The sequence below is a fragment of the Callorhinchus milii genome, unplaced genomic scaffold (genome assembly GCF_018977255.1).
Source record: "Callorhinchus milii isolate IMCB2004 unplaced genomic scaffold, IMCB_Cmil_1.0 Scaffold19, whole genome shotgun sequence".
NCBI lineage: Eukaryota > Metazoa > Chordata > Chondrichthyes > Chimaeriformes > Callorhinchidae > Callorhinchus > Callorhinchus milii.
Genome location: NW_024704760.1, coordinates 8,372,830 through 8,387,470, shown reverse-complemented (window position 1 = coordinate 8,387,470; position 14,641 = coordinate 8,372,830). Strand labels below are relative to the sequence as shown.

Sequence of the window (14,641 nt, the reverse complement as noted above, 5' to 3'; positions counted from 1 at the left end):
TTTCCTTACTCCACACAGAGCCTAATAATAATCCCTCCAAAACAAAACAATACTAAATTGGTCATTTTCAATCTACGACTGTTTGTGGGACATTGCTGTGCGCAATTGGCTGCCGCGTTCGCCCACAAATATACAGTCAATTCACTTTACAGTGTGTTCTGTGAAGCGCTTTGGGACGTCCTCCCGACGTGAAAAGCGCTATATCAAATACGAGGATTATTATTATTATTAGTATTATTTCCTGGAGTAAATTTGTTCCTAATGATTTGTTTTTTTTTGCATGAACCAATATAGATGTTCCTATGGAGTGTCAATTTCAGAGTCTAAAATAGCATCTGCAGCAATTCTCAGTTTCAGCCCAAATGTGCGGTGAGGTTTGGATGCTGTGGGAAGTCACTGGTGGGTGGATTCGTTTGTGTATTTTTTTCTTTCGGTGACATAATTCACATTCTTTCCGATCTTCAAACCGACCCAAACCTCAACTAACCCATGTAATCGGTGTTTGTGAGTGTGTGTGTGTGGTGTGTGTGTGTGTGTGTGTGAGAGAGAGAGAGAGTGCTTCTGTGTGTGTGTCAGTGTGTGTGGGAGAGTGAGCGTGTGACTGAGAGTGCCAATTTGTGTGTGTGTGAGAGTGTGCCTGTGTGTGTGTGTCAGTGTGTGTGAGAAAGAGTGAGTGTGTGTGTGAGCGTCAGTGTGTGTGAAAGAGAGTGAGTGTGTGTGTGTCAATGTGTGTGAGAGTGTGTGTGTCTCTCTGTGTGAGAATGTCAGTGTGTGTGAGAGTGAGTGAGGGTCAGTGAGTGAGTGTCAGTGAGTATCAGTGTGAGTGAGTGAGTGAGTGAGTCAGTGAGTGAGTGTGAGAGTGAGTGAGTGTCAGTGAGTGAGTATCAGTGTGAGAGTGAGTGAGTGAGTATCAGTGTGAGTGAGTGAGTGAGTGAGTGAGTGAGTATCAGTGTGAGTGAGTGTGAGAGTGAGTGAGTATCAGTGTGAGTGAGTGAGTGAGTATCAGTGTGAGTGAGTGAGTGAGTGAGTATCAGTGTGAGTGAGTGTGAGAGTGAGTGAGTATCAGTGTGAGTGAGTGAGTGAGTGAGTATCAGTGTGAGTGAGTGAGTATCAGTGTGAGTGAGTGAGTGAGTGTGAGAGTGAGTGAGTATCAGTGTGAGTGAGTGAGTGAGTGTAAGAGTGAGTGAGTATCAGTGTGAGTGAGTGAGTGAGTGAGTGAGTGAGTGAGTGAGTGAGTATCAGTGTGAGTGAGTGAGTGAGTGAGTGAGTGAGTATCAGTGTGAGAGTGAGTGAGTGAGTATCAGTGTGAGTGAGTGAGTGAGTGAGTGAGTGAGTGAGTGAGTATCAGTGTGAGTGAGTGTGAGAGTGAGTATCAGTGTGAGTGAGTGAGTGAGTGAGTGAGTGAGTGAGTATCAGTGTGAGTGAGTGAGTGAGTGAGTGAGTGTGAGTGAGTGAGTGAGTGAGTGAGTGAGTGGGAGGGGAGGAGGGCGGCGGTGGCGGTGGCGGTGGCGGTGCGTCACCGTTGCGGTTGGGGCGATGGTAGTGGGTAGTGGCGGTGGTGGTGGAGCGGCGCCGACACAGCACCGAGAGCGGAGGAAGGACCGGGGAGGGTGAGGGGAGGGTGAGGGTGAGGGGAGTGTGAGGGTGAGGGGAGAAGCCGAGGGAGATGGCGGAGGGGCCGGAGAGCATCTCGCCCTCACTGGCCGTGTACATGGCGGCGGAGGTGGTGGTGGCGGTGGCCTCTGTCCTCGGGAACGCACTGGTGTGTTGGGCGGTGCGGCTGAACCGCGCTCTGCGGGACACCACCTTCTGCTTCGTGGTGTCCTTGGCTCTGGCCGACGTGGCGGTGGGCAGTCTGGTCATCCCGGTGGCCATCACCATCAGCGCGGGGCCGCGCACCGACTTCCACAGCTGTCTCCTGCTGTCCTGCGCTATGTTGGTGCTCACCCAGAGCTCCATCCTCGCCCTCCTCGCCATCGCCGTGGATCGCTACCTCCACGTCAGGATCCCCGTCAGGTCAGGTTCACCCTCACACACACACACCCTCACACACACCCTCACACACACCCTCACACACACCCTCACACACACACACCCTCACACACACACACCCTCACAACACACCCTCACACACACACCCTCACACACAACCCTCACACACACACACCCTCACACACACACCCCCTCACACCACACACCCTCACACACACCCTCACACACACACACCCTCACACACACCCTCACACACACACCACCTCACACACACCCTCACACACACACCCCCTCACACACACACCCTCACACACACCCTCACACACACCCTCACACACTCACACACCCTCACACACACACACACACCCTCACACACACACACCCTCACACACACCCTCACACACACCCTCACACACACACACCCTCACACACACACACCTCACACACCACACCCTCACACACACACACCCTCACACACACTCACACACACACCCTCACACACACCCTCACACACACACACCCTCACACACCACACACCCTCACACTCTCACACACACCCTCACACACCAACACACACACCCTCACACATACCCTCACACACACACCCTCACACACACACACCCTCACACAACACACCCTCACACACACCCTCACACACACACCCTCACACACACACACCCTCACACACCCACCCTCACACACACCCTCACACACACACACCCTCACACACACCCTCACACACACACACCCTCACACACACCCCTCACACACACCCTCACACACACCTCACACCCTCACACACACCCTCACACACACACACCCTCACACACACACACCCTCACACACACACACCCTCACACACACCCTCACACACACACACACACACCTCACACACACCCTCACACACACCCTCACACACACACACCCTCACACACACACACCCTCACACACACACCCCCTCACACACACACACCCTCACACACACACACCCTCACACACACCCTCACACACACCCTCACACACACCCTCACACACCTACACACACACACCCTCACACACACACCCTCACACACACCCTCACACACACCCTCACACACCTACACACACACCCCTCACACACACACACCCTCACACACACACACCCTCACACACACACACCCTCACACACGCCCTCACACACACACACACACACCTCACACACACACACACACCTCACACACCCTCACACACACCTCACACACACACACCCTCACACACACACACTCACACACACACACCTCACACCCTCACACACACCCTCACACACACACCCTCACACACACACCCTCACACACACCCTCACACACACACACACACCCTCACACACACCCTCACACACACCCCCTCACACACACACACCCTCACACACACCCTCACACACACCCACCCTCACACACACACACACCCTCACACACACACACCCTCACACACCTACACACACACACACCTACACACACACACTCCCGGGGGCTCAGGACCACTTCAGCCTCCGTGACTAACTAACTAACTAACTAACTATCTATCTATCTATCTATCTATCTATCTATCTATCTATCTATCTATCTATCTATCTATCTATCTATCTATCTATCTATCTATCTATCTATCTATCTATCTATCTATCTATCTATCTATCTATCTATCTATCTATCTATCTATCTATCTATCTATCTATCTATCTATCTATCTATCTATCTATCTATCTATCTATCTATCTATCTATCTATCTATCTATCTATCTATCTATCTATCTATCTATCTATCTATCTCGCTATTATTATTATTATTATCTCGCTATCTACTTCTCTCTCTCTCTCTCTCGCTATCTCTCTACCTGGCAGGTGTGTACCTCTCTCCTGCACTCGGTGTTTATTACTGCAATTATTATTATTAATAATATGAGGCAGATTTCCTTGTGATATAGCCATGATGTCCACCTTTATGTGTGAAGCTGCCTTATTGATGTGCGTGTGTGTGTGGAGCTGTTGGAGGAAAAGTTTGCAGTGTTATGCAGTGGCACTCGCCGTACATGGCGTTCTGTCTGCCTGTAAGATGCTGATAATTATAATAATAATCCTTGCATTTGATATAGCGCTCTTCACGTCTTCCCGGCGTCTCAAAGCGCTTTGCAGAATAGACTGTAAAGTGAATTGACCGTATATTTGTGGGCGAAATGAAATACTTGCTTACATTTTAATAAAATTTCAAGCATAAATCTCTCCACGGGTTGAGGTCCTGTCCAGGTCAATGTTCAGGAAGTGGGGGGGGGGGGGAGGGGGGAGATGGTCAGATGGAAGCACTGAGCTGTGGTCTGTGCAAAGAATACAGATCAAGGTTGAGTAGAGTAGGTTGGAGGCTGGAGAGTGAGAGAGAGAGAGTGAGAGAGAGAGAGAGTATTGGAGTCACTCAATTACCTTTCCATTCACGGAGCAATTTTGCAAAAAAAAATGTTGACTCCTGGAGATTTGGTCTCTGTGGGGAAAGGGAGAAAATGAGAGCATTCAGCCTTCACAGTGAGGCTCTGCTGCGCTCACTTCTCTGTTGCAAACCATCTGTGTAATCTTGCTCTTCCCCAAACCCTCACTGTCATCGTCCTTGTGTATTTACTCGAATGGCTTTGCGGTTAAATGGGATCTAAGGGTTGAGATTTGACCAAAAATCACCGGCCGCAATCCTTCATTCCTCCTTGGATATGGGAGTGGGGCCAGAGCACTGGAGGGTTGGAACACAGATTTGTTAAAGGCAAAGGCAACCATGCTTTCGGCCACTACACCTGAAACTATGCAACTCTCTTCCTCTATCCCTCTGTCTTACCTCCTCCTTTCCCATCTTCAGATCACACCTGAAGACCTTCCTCTTCGATCATGCTTACAGTTAACTCCCCGTCTCCTCAGCTTGACGTCTTGACGACATGATAAGACGCTAAATCAAATGCAAGGATTATTATTATTGTGGTTATTCTCACTGAGATTGGTTCAGCCTAGCTTGGTTGGTCTGTACTCTCATCTCTGGGGGTTGTGGGTTTAAGCCTCATATCCAGACATTCAACTCACAGTCCAGTGTCAATTCACAGGCTGACACTCCAATATAATAGTGACCTGCTCAGCTTTCCCTCACCTCAATAAGATTGCCAGCCTCTCCCCTTGGCCCACCAGGATCTTAATCAATGCTTTCATCACATCCAAGCTAGAATACCACAACTCCTGCTCACTGGTCTACCCACTCGCCCCTTCACAAGCTGCAGACTATCCAGACCCTTCAGCTTGTAAACGTTCCTGCACTATCATCCCCATCCTCGCCCGGCATTCTTATCCACAGGTGGATGGAGTTCAAGATCCTTGTCCTAACCCAGAGATCTATAACAAAAACACCAACAACAACAACGTGCATTTATATAGCGCCCTTCACATGGGGTAGCGTCCTGGAGCGCTATAACCCAGTGAATGAATCTACAATCCATCTACAACCCCCGATTTTGTTTTTTTTAGTAACACCCAATGACTTGTGTCAACCTTTTATCCTAACTATCGTTGCCGATTGCTATAATTAATACTCATGCCCTTAAAAGAAACAACAACAACTTGTATTTATAAAGCGCCCTTCAGGTTGGGTAGCACTTGACAATGATGGAGTCTGACAACGAGCCAGAAAAAGCAGATGGAGCACAATGCAGAAATGCACACATTGTATAGATCATCTGGAAGCTAATTATCATGGGTACCACATCATCGTGGAACCAGGATTCACTATTTCTGTGCCCGAAAGCATGTATCTGTTTTTCTACATCAAACAACATGGTTCTTCCATTAAAATTGCAAGTTGTCCTTTCATGTATCAGCTTGCTTGACTGAGTTGGTGAACAAGTGATTGTGAGCAGTCACGTACAAGAGCTGACAACGCCCACAATAACATTTATTACAAGGGTGTGAGCTTTAATGAGTTGGATCTGTACATGTACAATAAGGATTTGGCATTCATCGCTGCCCAACTCATAGATTACAATTACATTCCATACATATTAAGTATAAATGAGCATTAGGCATTGATGGATCATCACTGATTCATCCATGTCCTCATCATGTCCAGGCTTGTCTCCATCAATGCCCTATTTGATGGACTCCCCAGTTCTTCTAAACACAGTCTGCAAATACTCCAGCACTCTGCAGTCTACGTCCTCTCACTTGGCATCACTAGTTTCCCATCCCCCAGAGAATGGAATTCAAGATCCTCATCCTCCCATTCTAATTGATCTTGTAGTAAACGTACTAAACAGTCAGGAGGATAGTAACAGACTGCAGGAGAACATAGACAGGCTAGTGAAATGGGAAGACACATGGAAGATGGAATTTAATACAGAGAAAGCGGAAAGTACGCGTGTTAGGAGTGTGCAGCTATGTGGGCCATTTAAAGAGCCAGTAACAGGAGGAAATCTGAGCATTACCTGCTCAGCAACATAGATTTGGAGACCGAAAACTTGCTCATTCTCAAACACTGCACTACGCTGTCCAAAAGCTCCATTCATGAAAGCAGGAAAAGCATTCATATGTTTTAAGGTTTTCTTTGTTCTGATGAGGAAATGGGTGTTTGGAGGCTTTTTGGGGTTGCTGAAGAGAGAATAATAATAATAATAATCCTTGCATTTGATATAGCACTTTCCACGTCTTCTCGACGTCTCAAAGTGTTTCACAGAATAGACTGTGAAGTGAATTGACTGTATATTTGTGGGCGAAACGCAGCAGCCAATTGCGCGCAGCAGTGTCCCACAAACAGTCGTGGATTGAAAATGACCAATTTATTATTATTTTGGGTTTTGGAGGGATTATTATTAGGCTCTGTGTGGAGTAAGGAAACTTGCCCAAGGTTTCGCCCTCTGCCTGGAATTGAACTCAGGTCTCTCGCTTGCAAAGCGAGTGCTCTAACCACTGAGCTACAGGACTCCAGGAAAAGAGGAGACAATGAGGAGAATGACACAATTGAGAAGACGACACAAAACGCGAAAACATAGTGAACAGTGAGGAGGATAAGTAGCAGACTGCAGACTGGCGAATTGGGCAGACACATGGCAGATGGAATTTAACGCAGAGAAGTGTGAAGTGGTACTGGGAGGAGGAATGAGAGGTAATGGAGGACATATAAAATAAATGGTATAATTATAAAGGGGGTGATGGAACAGAGACCTGGGGCTTCACAAACACAAATCTTTGAAGGTGGCAGGACAAATTGACAAAGTGGTTAAAAAAACAAATGGGATCCTTGGCTTTATAAATAGAGGCAAAGAGTTTAAGAGAAAGGAAGTTATGTTGAACCTTTACAAATCGCTGGTTCGGCCTCAGCTGGAGTTTTGTGTCCAATTCTGGGCACCACACTTTAGGAAGGATGGCAGGGTGTTGGAGAGGGTGTAGAGGAGATTTAAAGGGATGAGGGACTACGATTATGTGGAGAGACAAGAGAGTCTGGGATTATTCTCCTTAGAGCAGAGAAGGTTGAGGGGAAATTTAATGGAGGTGTTCAAAATTTTGAGTGGTTTTGATAGAGTACATAGGAAGAAACTGCATCCACTGGCGGAGTGGTCGGTAACCAGATGACACAGATTTAAGGTAACTGGCAAAAGAACTAGAGGGGAGATGAGGAGAATTTTTTTTACACAGAGAGTTGGTATTATCTGGAAAGCATGGATCTGAAAGGGTGGTGGAAACAGATGCAATAACAACTTTCAAAAGGAGATTGGATAGGTACTTGAAGAGGAAAAATTTGCAAGGATATGGGGAAAGAGAGTAAGAGGGGGATTTATTGGACAGCTCTTCCAAAGAGACGACACAGGCACGATGGGCCAAATGGTCTCCTTCTGGGCTGTAAGATTCTATGGCTCTATAAGTCCATGATTCAAGACTGAGATAGATGGATTTCTTCTTGCAAAAGGGATTAGGGGATATGGGGATAAGGCAGGGTCAGGTTATTAGCTGGAGTTAGATTAGAAGATCAGCCATGATTGAATGGCGGGGCAGGCTCGAAGGGCCGAATGGCCTACTCCTGCATGTAATGTTATGTTATTCTATGATTTATCAGTGACTGAATCGCTTGAAAATAAGTAGCAACTGATGCGATGCATGGTTGCACCAGTGCTTGTCGTTTACAATATTCAGATGGATATTTTTGTCAGAAAGCCATTTGGCTTCTCGCCACTCAGCAGTCCCGTGGTTAACCATCTGTAACATTAATGAAACATTTAACCCTTTGAGGACATTCAATAAATGTTACCCAAGAAGCAAAACTAGTCTTATAATAATCATCCTTACATTTGATACAGCACCTTTCACATTGGGAAGATGTTTCAAAGTACTTCTCAGGAATAAATGTAAAGTGCAATGACTGTGTTTTGTGAGTGTTTATCAATCTCAGCTGCTATGGATATATGTATTAATACCAATCATACTAGGGGGATCTGAATTCAACTAATGTTATTATTCATTATTTATTCACATGTTTATTATCTCAGATAAATTAATGTGATGATATCTTTATCTCCAACCCTCTCTGTAGGGCTGTCTACTCAGAGGCTCATTTAATGCAGACTCGATCACTCATTCAAATGTTACAAATAAACAATCTTTGCCAAGCTCTCTTATAATAATAATAATCCTTGCATTTGGTATAGCGCCTTATCATGTCTCCGAGATGTCTCGAATAATATACTGCAAAGTCAATTGACTGATTCTTCACCATGATTCTTCTGTTTTGTTTAAACTGCTAGTGGATAGAGCTTTAACATATTAATGCGCACTCTAAATATAAAGCAAATACTTCAAATTAAATCTTTGATGCAACAACTCTAGTTTGATATTCACATTTGGTTGTGAAATTTTAATTTCATCATATTCCATCCTTGACAATTAATTCAACGACTTGCATTTATAATCCTATAGAGAAGGTTGGAGATACGGATATCATCACATTAATTTATATCATCTGAGATAATAAACACCTGAATAAATAATAAATAATGATATTAGTTGAATTCAGACGCCCTTCAAATGGTAGGGTCTAGGAGCGCTTAACAGTGCCGGTGCTTGATGCCGAGCTAGGGAGAGAGGAGAGATGACTGCAGGTGAAAGGACAAGGTCTTCAGATGCGATCTGAAGATGTGCAATGAGGGGGAAAGTTTGGAAGGATTGAGGCGAAGGTTTCCAGAGTTTCGGGGTGTGTAGGTATGCACAACGTGTGTTTCTGTGTGTGGTGGAAGGATAAGTGTATGTGTGTACTCATGTGAGACGGAGTGTGTATGCCCTGGTTCATTTTTTCAGGTAAGTTGCAGAAAGCTGTGATGTCCGAAAGCAATCATTTACAGCTATGAATTATAGTTCTTAAGGTCATTGGATTGAATTATTGCGTTACTTAAAAGTGATATTATCATTCCTGTTATAGTGAATTTTATGGCCCAGAAAAGTAATAATTCATGCCAGTGAAAAACAAAATCAATGTTACAGTCCAGTAAATCATAAATTTCCCAGCTTCATGCAGATAGTATCTTGTGTTTCTAATGTTCATTGGGCTAAATTCATCTATTAAAGTTTTGGAAAGTAAATTATTTAACCAGGAGACAGAGATTCAAGGTAATTAGCGAAAGAACCAGAGGGGAGATTAGCAGAATTTTTTTTACACAGAGAGTTATGGTCTGGAATGCACTGCCTGAAAGGGTAGTGGAAACAGATTCAATGACAACTTTCAAAAGGGAATTGAGTAGGTACTTGAAGAGGAAAAATTTGAAAGAGCGGGGGAGTGGGACTAATTTGGACTAATTAGTTAGTTCTTCCAAAGAGCCGGCACAGGCACAATAGCCTCCTTCTGTGATGTAATATTCTATGATTCTATGATTTGCTTATTCATTCTATTGATATGTAAATGATGTATCATATTTCTTCATGTAAGATTACAACAATTAGGTGTGTCTCACTGAATAAACCAGTTCCTTGTTAAAGATTTACCATATATCATATATTATCCTATACAACAACAACAACAAGATTCCATTTATAGAGCGCCTTTCACGTCGGGAGGACGTTCCAAGGCACTGTACAGTTAGGTCAGGACCCGAGCAGGGGGGAAATGGTCAGGGTGAGGGGAGGGAAGGGAGGGAGCGAGGAGGGGGAAATGGTCAGGGTGAGGGAGGGAAGGGAGGGAGCGAGGAGGGGGTAGAGAGTCAAGAGGGGAGCTGAAGGCACGGTCAAAGAGAAAGGTCTTGAGACCGGCCTTGAAGGAGGAAAGGGAGGAGGCACTGGGGGATAGAGTTCCAGAGCCAAATTCCATATTTATTCTCATGAATACCTGCTGGGATACAACCCCCCCCCCCCCCAAAGCTGAAACCCTTAATGGCAAGAGTCGTCCCAGCATCGGGAAGCTCAACGATAAACTTGCAGTATTGGGTGGGTTACTTCAGTGCACACTGTTGGGTACCTCTTGCCCACCTACTACTCTCTGGAATTAGATAAGCAAGGTGCACCCCTCCAGGGAGAGAATGAGCATTCCATTCCAAACGTGAGAATTTCCATGTGTAGATGGCGTGCATGTTTAGACCTCTGTCTAGTTCGTAATAATAATTTTTCCTTGTTTAGTCTTTATCATATCATCGACACGTCTCAACCGGCTTCACAGGATATACTATAAAGTGTAGTCACTGTTTTTTTGTGGCCAAATGCAGCGAGCCAGTTTGCACACAGCAATGTCCCACAAACAGCCATGGAGCGAGCAATCAATTTTATTTGGGTGATTGTTGGCCGGGATACAAGAAGAAACTCCCTTTTTTCGAAAAATGCCATGGGATCTTTAATGTCCACGTGAACAGGCAGACAGACCTTTGGTTTACCATGTCATCCAGAGGATAGCACCTCCGACAATGCAACATAACCCCAGCGCTGCATTGCCCAAGACCAGCGCTTTGTGATGTCCTCCTGACGTGAAAGACGAAATTTAATTTGTTGCTGTTGCATTGGAGTATTATCTTAGACTATGTTTGTTCAAGTCCCGACGTGGGATTTGAACTCACAACCTTCTGACTCAGAGCAACAGTGCCAGTCAAGTGGTACAAGTTTGGATACTCTTGAACACAGTGGTGGAATTCCACGGAAACCCCCACCACCTCCCAAAAATTGAGACGGAGACCTTGTATACTGGGCCCTACATAATAATAATAATAATAATAATAATAATTCCTGCTGGGAATCGAACCCAGGTCTCTCGCTTGCAAAGTGAGTGCTCTAACCGCTGAGCTACAGGACTCCACGTAGGTACATAGGGGTCAACAATATTTGTATCATATTCCCAGCAGGGTGAAACCTTGGGCAAGTTTCCTTACTCCACACACCTTATAATAATTCCTCAAGATAAAAAAATAATAAAATTGGTCACTTCAATCCACGACTGTTTGTGGGACATTGCTGTGCTCAATTGGCTGCCGCGTTTCACCCACAAATATACAGTCAGTTCACTTTACAGTATATTCTGTGAAACGCTTTGAGACGTCCAGAAGACGTGAAAAGCGCTATATCAAATGCAAGGATTATTATTATTATTATCACTGCGCCATTAAGATTCACACAAAAATCATTTGGTGTTAAACAGCAGCAAATGCACTACCATGTTATGTTGATACACATAGCATGCGTAATATCTGGATTTAATAATAAATAATAAACCCCACGTGGGTTTAATTCCACCATTGATCACAATCACTCACATTCTCAATACTGGGGTTCATGAGGCCGGTTATGCAACTTCATTGTTGAGTTTAGATCCCAAAATGTCATTCTCAGGCTGTACAGTGTTCTGGTCAGGCTGCACCTTGAATAATGCACATAGGACCTACAGGCAATGCAGAGGAGAGCAATGAGGATGATCCCCAGTAGTAGAGGAATGAGCTGTGAGCAATAACTAGACAAGAGAGAGAAGACAACTCACAGAGGGAACCTCTTAGAAGTGTATAAAACGTTAAATGGGATTGAAAAAGTCAATAGATGTATCTATGCACTTTAAGATGTATCATTACAGTAGAACAATAAGACATAGGTTTAGAGATCAAAGGGAAAAATTCAGGACAGATGCCAGGAAGTTTTTCTCTACACAGATCAACAACTGGAACTCGTTGCCAACAAAGGTGGTAGAGGACAGGACACTTAACGCATTTTAAAATGTAGCTTGATGCAGTGATGAGGGGCTGTTGGGGTGGCTGTTCTGGAGAGATGTTCTGAGAGATCAGGTGGGCTGAAGGGCCTTCTTCATCCAGACCAAGCTTATGATCTTGAGGAGTCAAACATGCAACAATGTCTAACTGGATTCCTTGACAAGGAAGTTAGAAGTCATGAGCTGACTTCTGGGAACATCCATTTGAACACAATGTGTCTGTGGGGCTGACAAGCTCCACAGTTGCTGTCTGTCTGTGGAGCTGGCAATGGGACGTGATGATCTTTCCAATTCTCAGAAAGCTTAGTTTCCTTATTGAGAAACCCTGGGAATTCTTCTAGAAAATCTCTGCACACTATACACAAAGTATATTGGTGTAAGGTTATACTATAGAGTAGAATTGCTGTAATAAGTCTCAGTATTTGTTAACTTTGTCTATTTGCTTTCCTCTATTTTTCCCAACAGTTATAAGCGCGTTGTGACGCAGAAGCGAGCTGGGGCTGCTGTGATTTTGTGCTGGACCATATCCATAATTGTTGGGGTGATACCAATGTTTGGATGGAACAATTACAATCAAGTGATTCACAATGAAGTAAACTCAAGTCTCAAAAGCAATATTATCGTGTGTCATTTTGAAACTGTGATCAGCATGGACTACATGGTCTACTTCAACTTCTTTGGTTGGGTGTTACCACCTCTTGTGCTTATCCTGGTGATTTATGTGGAAATATTTCATCTCATTCGGAAGCATCTGAACCAAAAGGCATTATCAGTCAATACCACGGACCCAAGCAGGTACTTTGGGAAGGAGTTGAAGCTGGCTAAGTCTCTGGCTCTGGTGCTGTTTTTGTTTGCAATATGCTGGCTTCCTCTGCACATTATCAACTGTATTACATTCTTTTGTCCTTCGTGTAAGATACCAGTGATTATAATGTACATTGCCATCTTTCTAACCCATGGCAATTCTGCTGTAAACCCCATTGTATATGCCTTCAGGATCACAAAGTTTCGACTGACCTTTCTCCAGATCTGGAGCCAGTACATTCGATGCGATAAGAATCACAATCACAACTCAAATAATTTAAGCAAAGGAGAATTACGAGCCAATAGAGAACAGAAGACTACTCTGTAGTTTACAGTCACCTCTACCCAGAGGTATTGATTTGGGTAAATCAACTCCAAGATCATTATTAATGCTGTTTTGATTATAGGACTCAGAGAGTAAATATTAAGATAATAATTGGCGATGATAGAATGAAAAATCAGAAATTCTTGATAATGGCACAGAATGCTTTTGGTCTTTTGAAACAGATGTGGCAATATCTCATGAGCTCTTCATGTTGTTCTCTCCTGTTTCTTTTTAAAAAATCTGAACATCTAACAATGAAAACATAATAAACGTTGCATTTAATACAGCATTGAAATGTCTCAAAGTGCTTCACAGGATTTACTATAAAGTGTATTTACCTACTGTACATTTGTAGATGAAAGTAGCAGCGAATTTGCACACAGCAATGTCCCACAAACCGCCATAATTTATAAAGATTTACATTGATTGTAGAGCTCAGAATCAAGTAATTTGGCCCAGCTATTATAATAATATAATAATCCTTGATGTAGCACCGTATCATGTGATTGAGATGTCTCAAAATGCTTTACATAATATATTGTAAAGTGGACTGACTGTATTTTGTGCCAATTCTTCATAGCAGTGTCCCGCAAACAGTCATGGATTGAGTCACCAATTTTTTTTTGAAGGATTATTACCCCCAGAAAGCGATCTGCCAATTGACGAACAACCGGGTTCCTACTCACTGCTAAGTAAACAACGACGACAACTTGCATTTATATAGTACCCTTCATGCCGGGCAGTGTCTCGGAGCACTCAACAGTGGCGGAAACAGATGCCGAGCTGGGGAGAGGTTGGAGGTGACTGTAGACACAGTTGAAGTGGTGGGTGGAATAATACCCTCCCATTCCCTTCTGTTCCCTTCTCCCTCATGTGTATTAGTAGCTTCCTCTTAAATACATCCAGATAGCTATAGCTTAAATATACGTATACATTTAATTTGGGGAAATTGTTGGCCAGTACAGCCAACAAAAGACCCTTGTCTTTTCAAGTATATTGAGCAATCTATAACATCAATCTGAACAGGCAGACGGGGCCATTCCAGAACTCCAGAAGAGCGTCAGCCTAAACTATAGCAATTTAAAGTCCCAATGTGGGGCTTTAATCTACAACCATCAGACGATAAGGCAAGAATGCCTCCAACTGAACCAGGCTGACACCCTCTTGAAGTTGGAAATGCACAGCAGGTGATCAGCGTATGACCCAACCAACAAGAGGCTGACTGAACTATACTATAATAATATAATACAATATTCCTTGCATTTGGTATTGCGCTTTTCACATCTTCTAGACGTCTCAATGCGCTTC

At 44.3% G+C, this 14,641-nt stretch overlaps 1 protein-coding gene across 1 annotated transcript; it reads left to right on the top strand.

Moving 5' to 3' along the window:
• Positions 1-1,633: 1,633 nt before the first annotated feature.
• LOC103179076 (adenosine receptor A1) lies at positions 1,634-13,623 on the top strand. The gene is made up of 2 exons (XM_007894160.2): positions 1,634-2,016; positions 12,670-13,623. Exons 1-2 carry the CDS (start codon positions 1,667-1,669, stop codon positions 13,334-13,336), a joined length of 1,017 nt encoding a protein of 338 aa, XP_007892351.1. The 5' UTR covers positions 1,634-1,666; the 3' UTR covers positions 13,337-13,623.
• Positions 13,624-14,641: the final 1,018 nt, after the last annotated feature.

Bases quoted from the DNA above. Each gene is read 5' to 3' on its own strand.
- LOC103179076 (XM_007894160.2), top strand. From the start codon at position 1,667: ATGGCGGAGGGGCCGGAGAGCATCTCGCCCTCACTGGCCGTGTACATG. The intron at 2,017-12,669 runs GTCAGGTTCACC...TTTTCCCAACAG, and splicing joins CACGTCAGGATCCCCGTCAG to TTATAAGCGCGTTGTGACGC.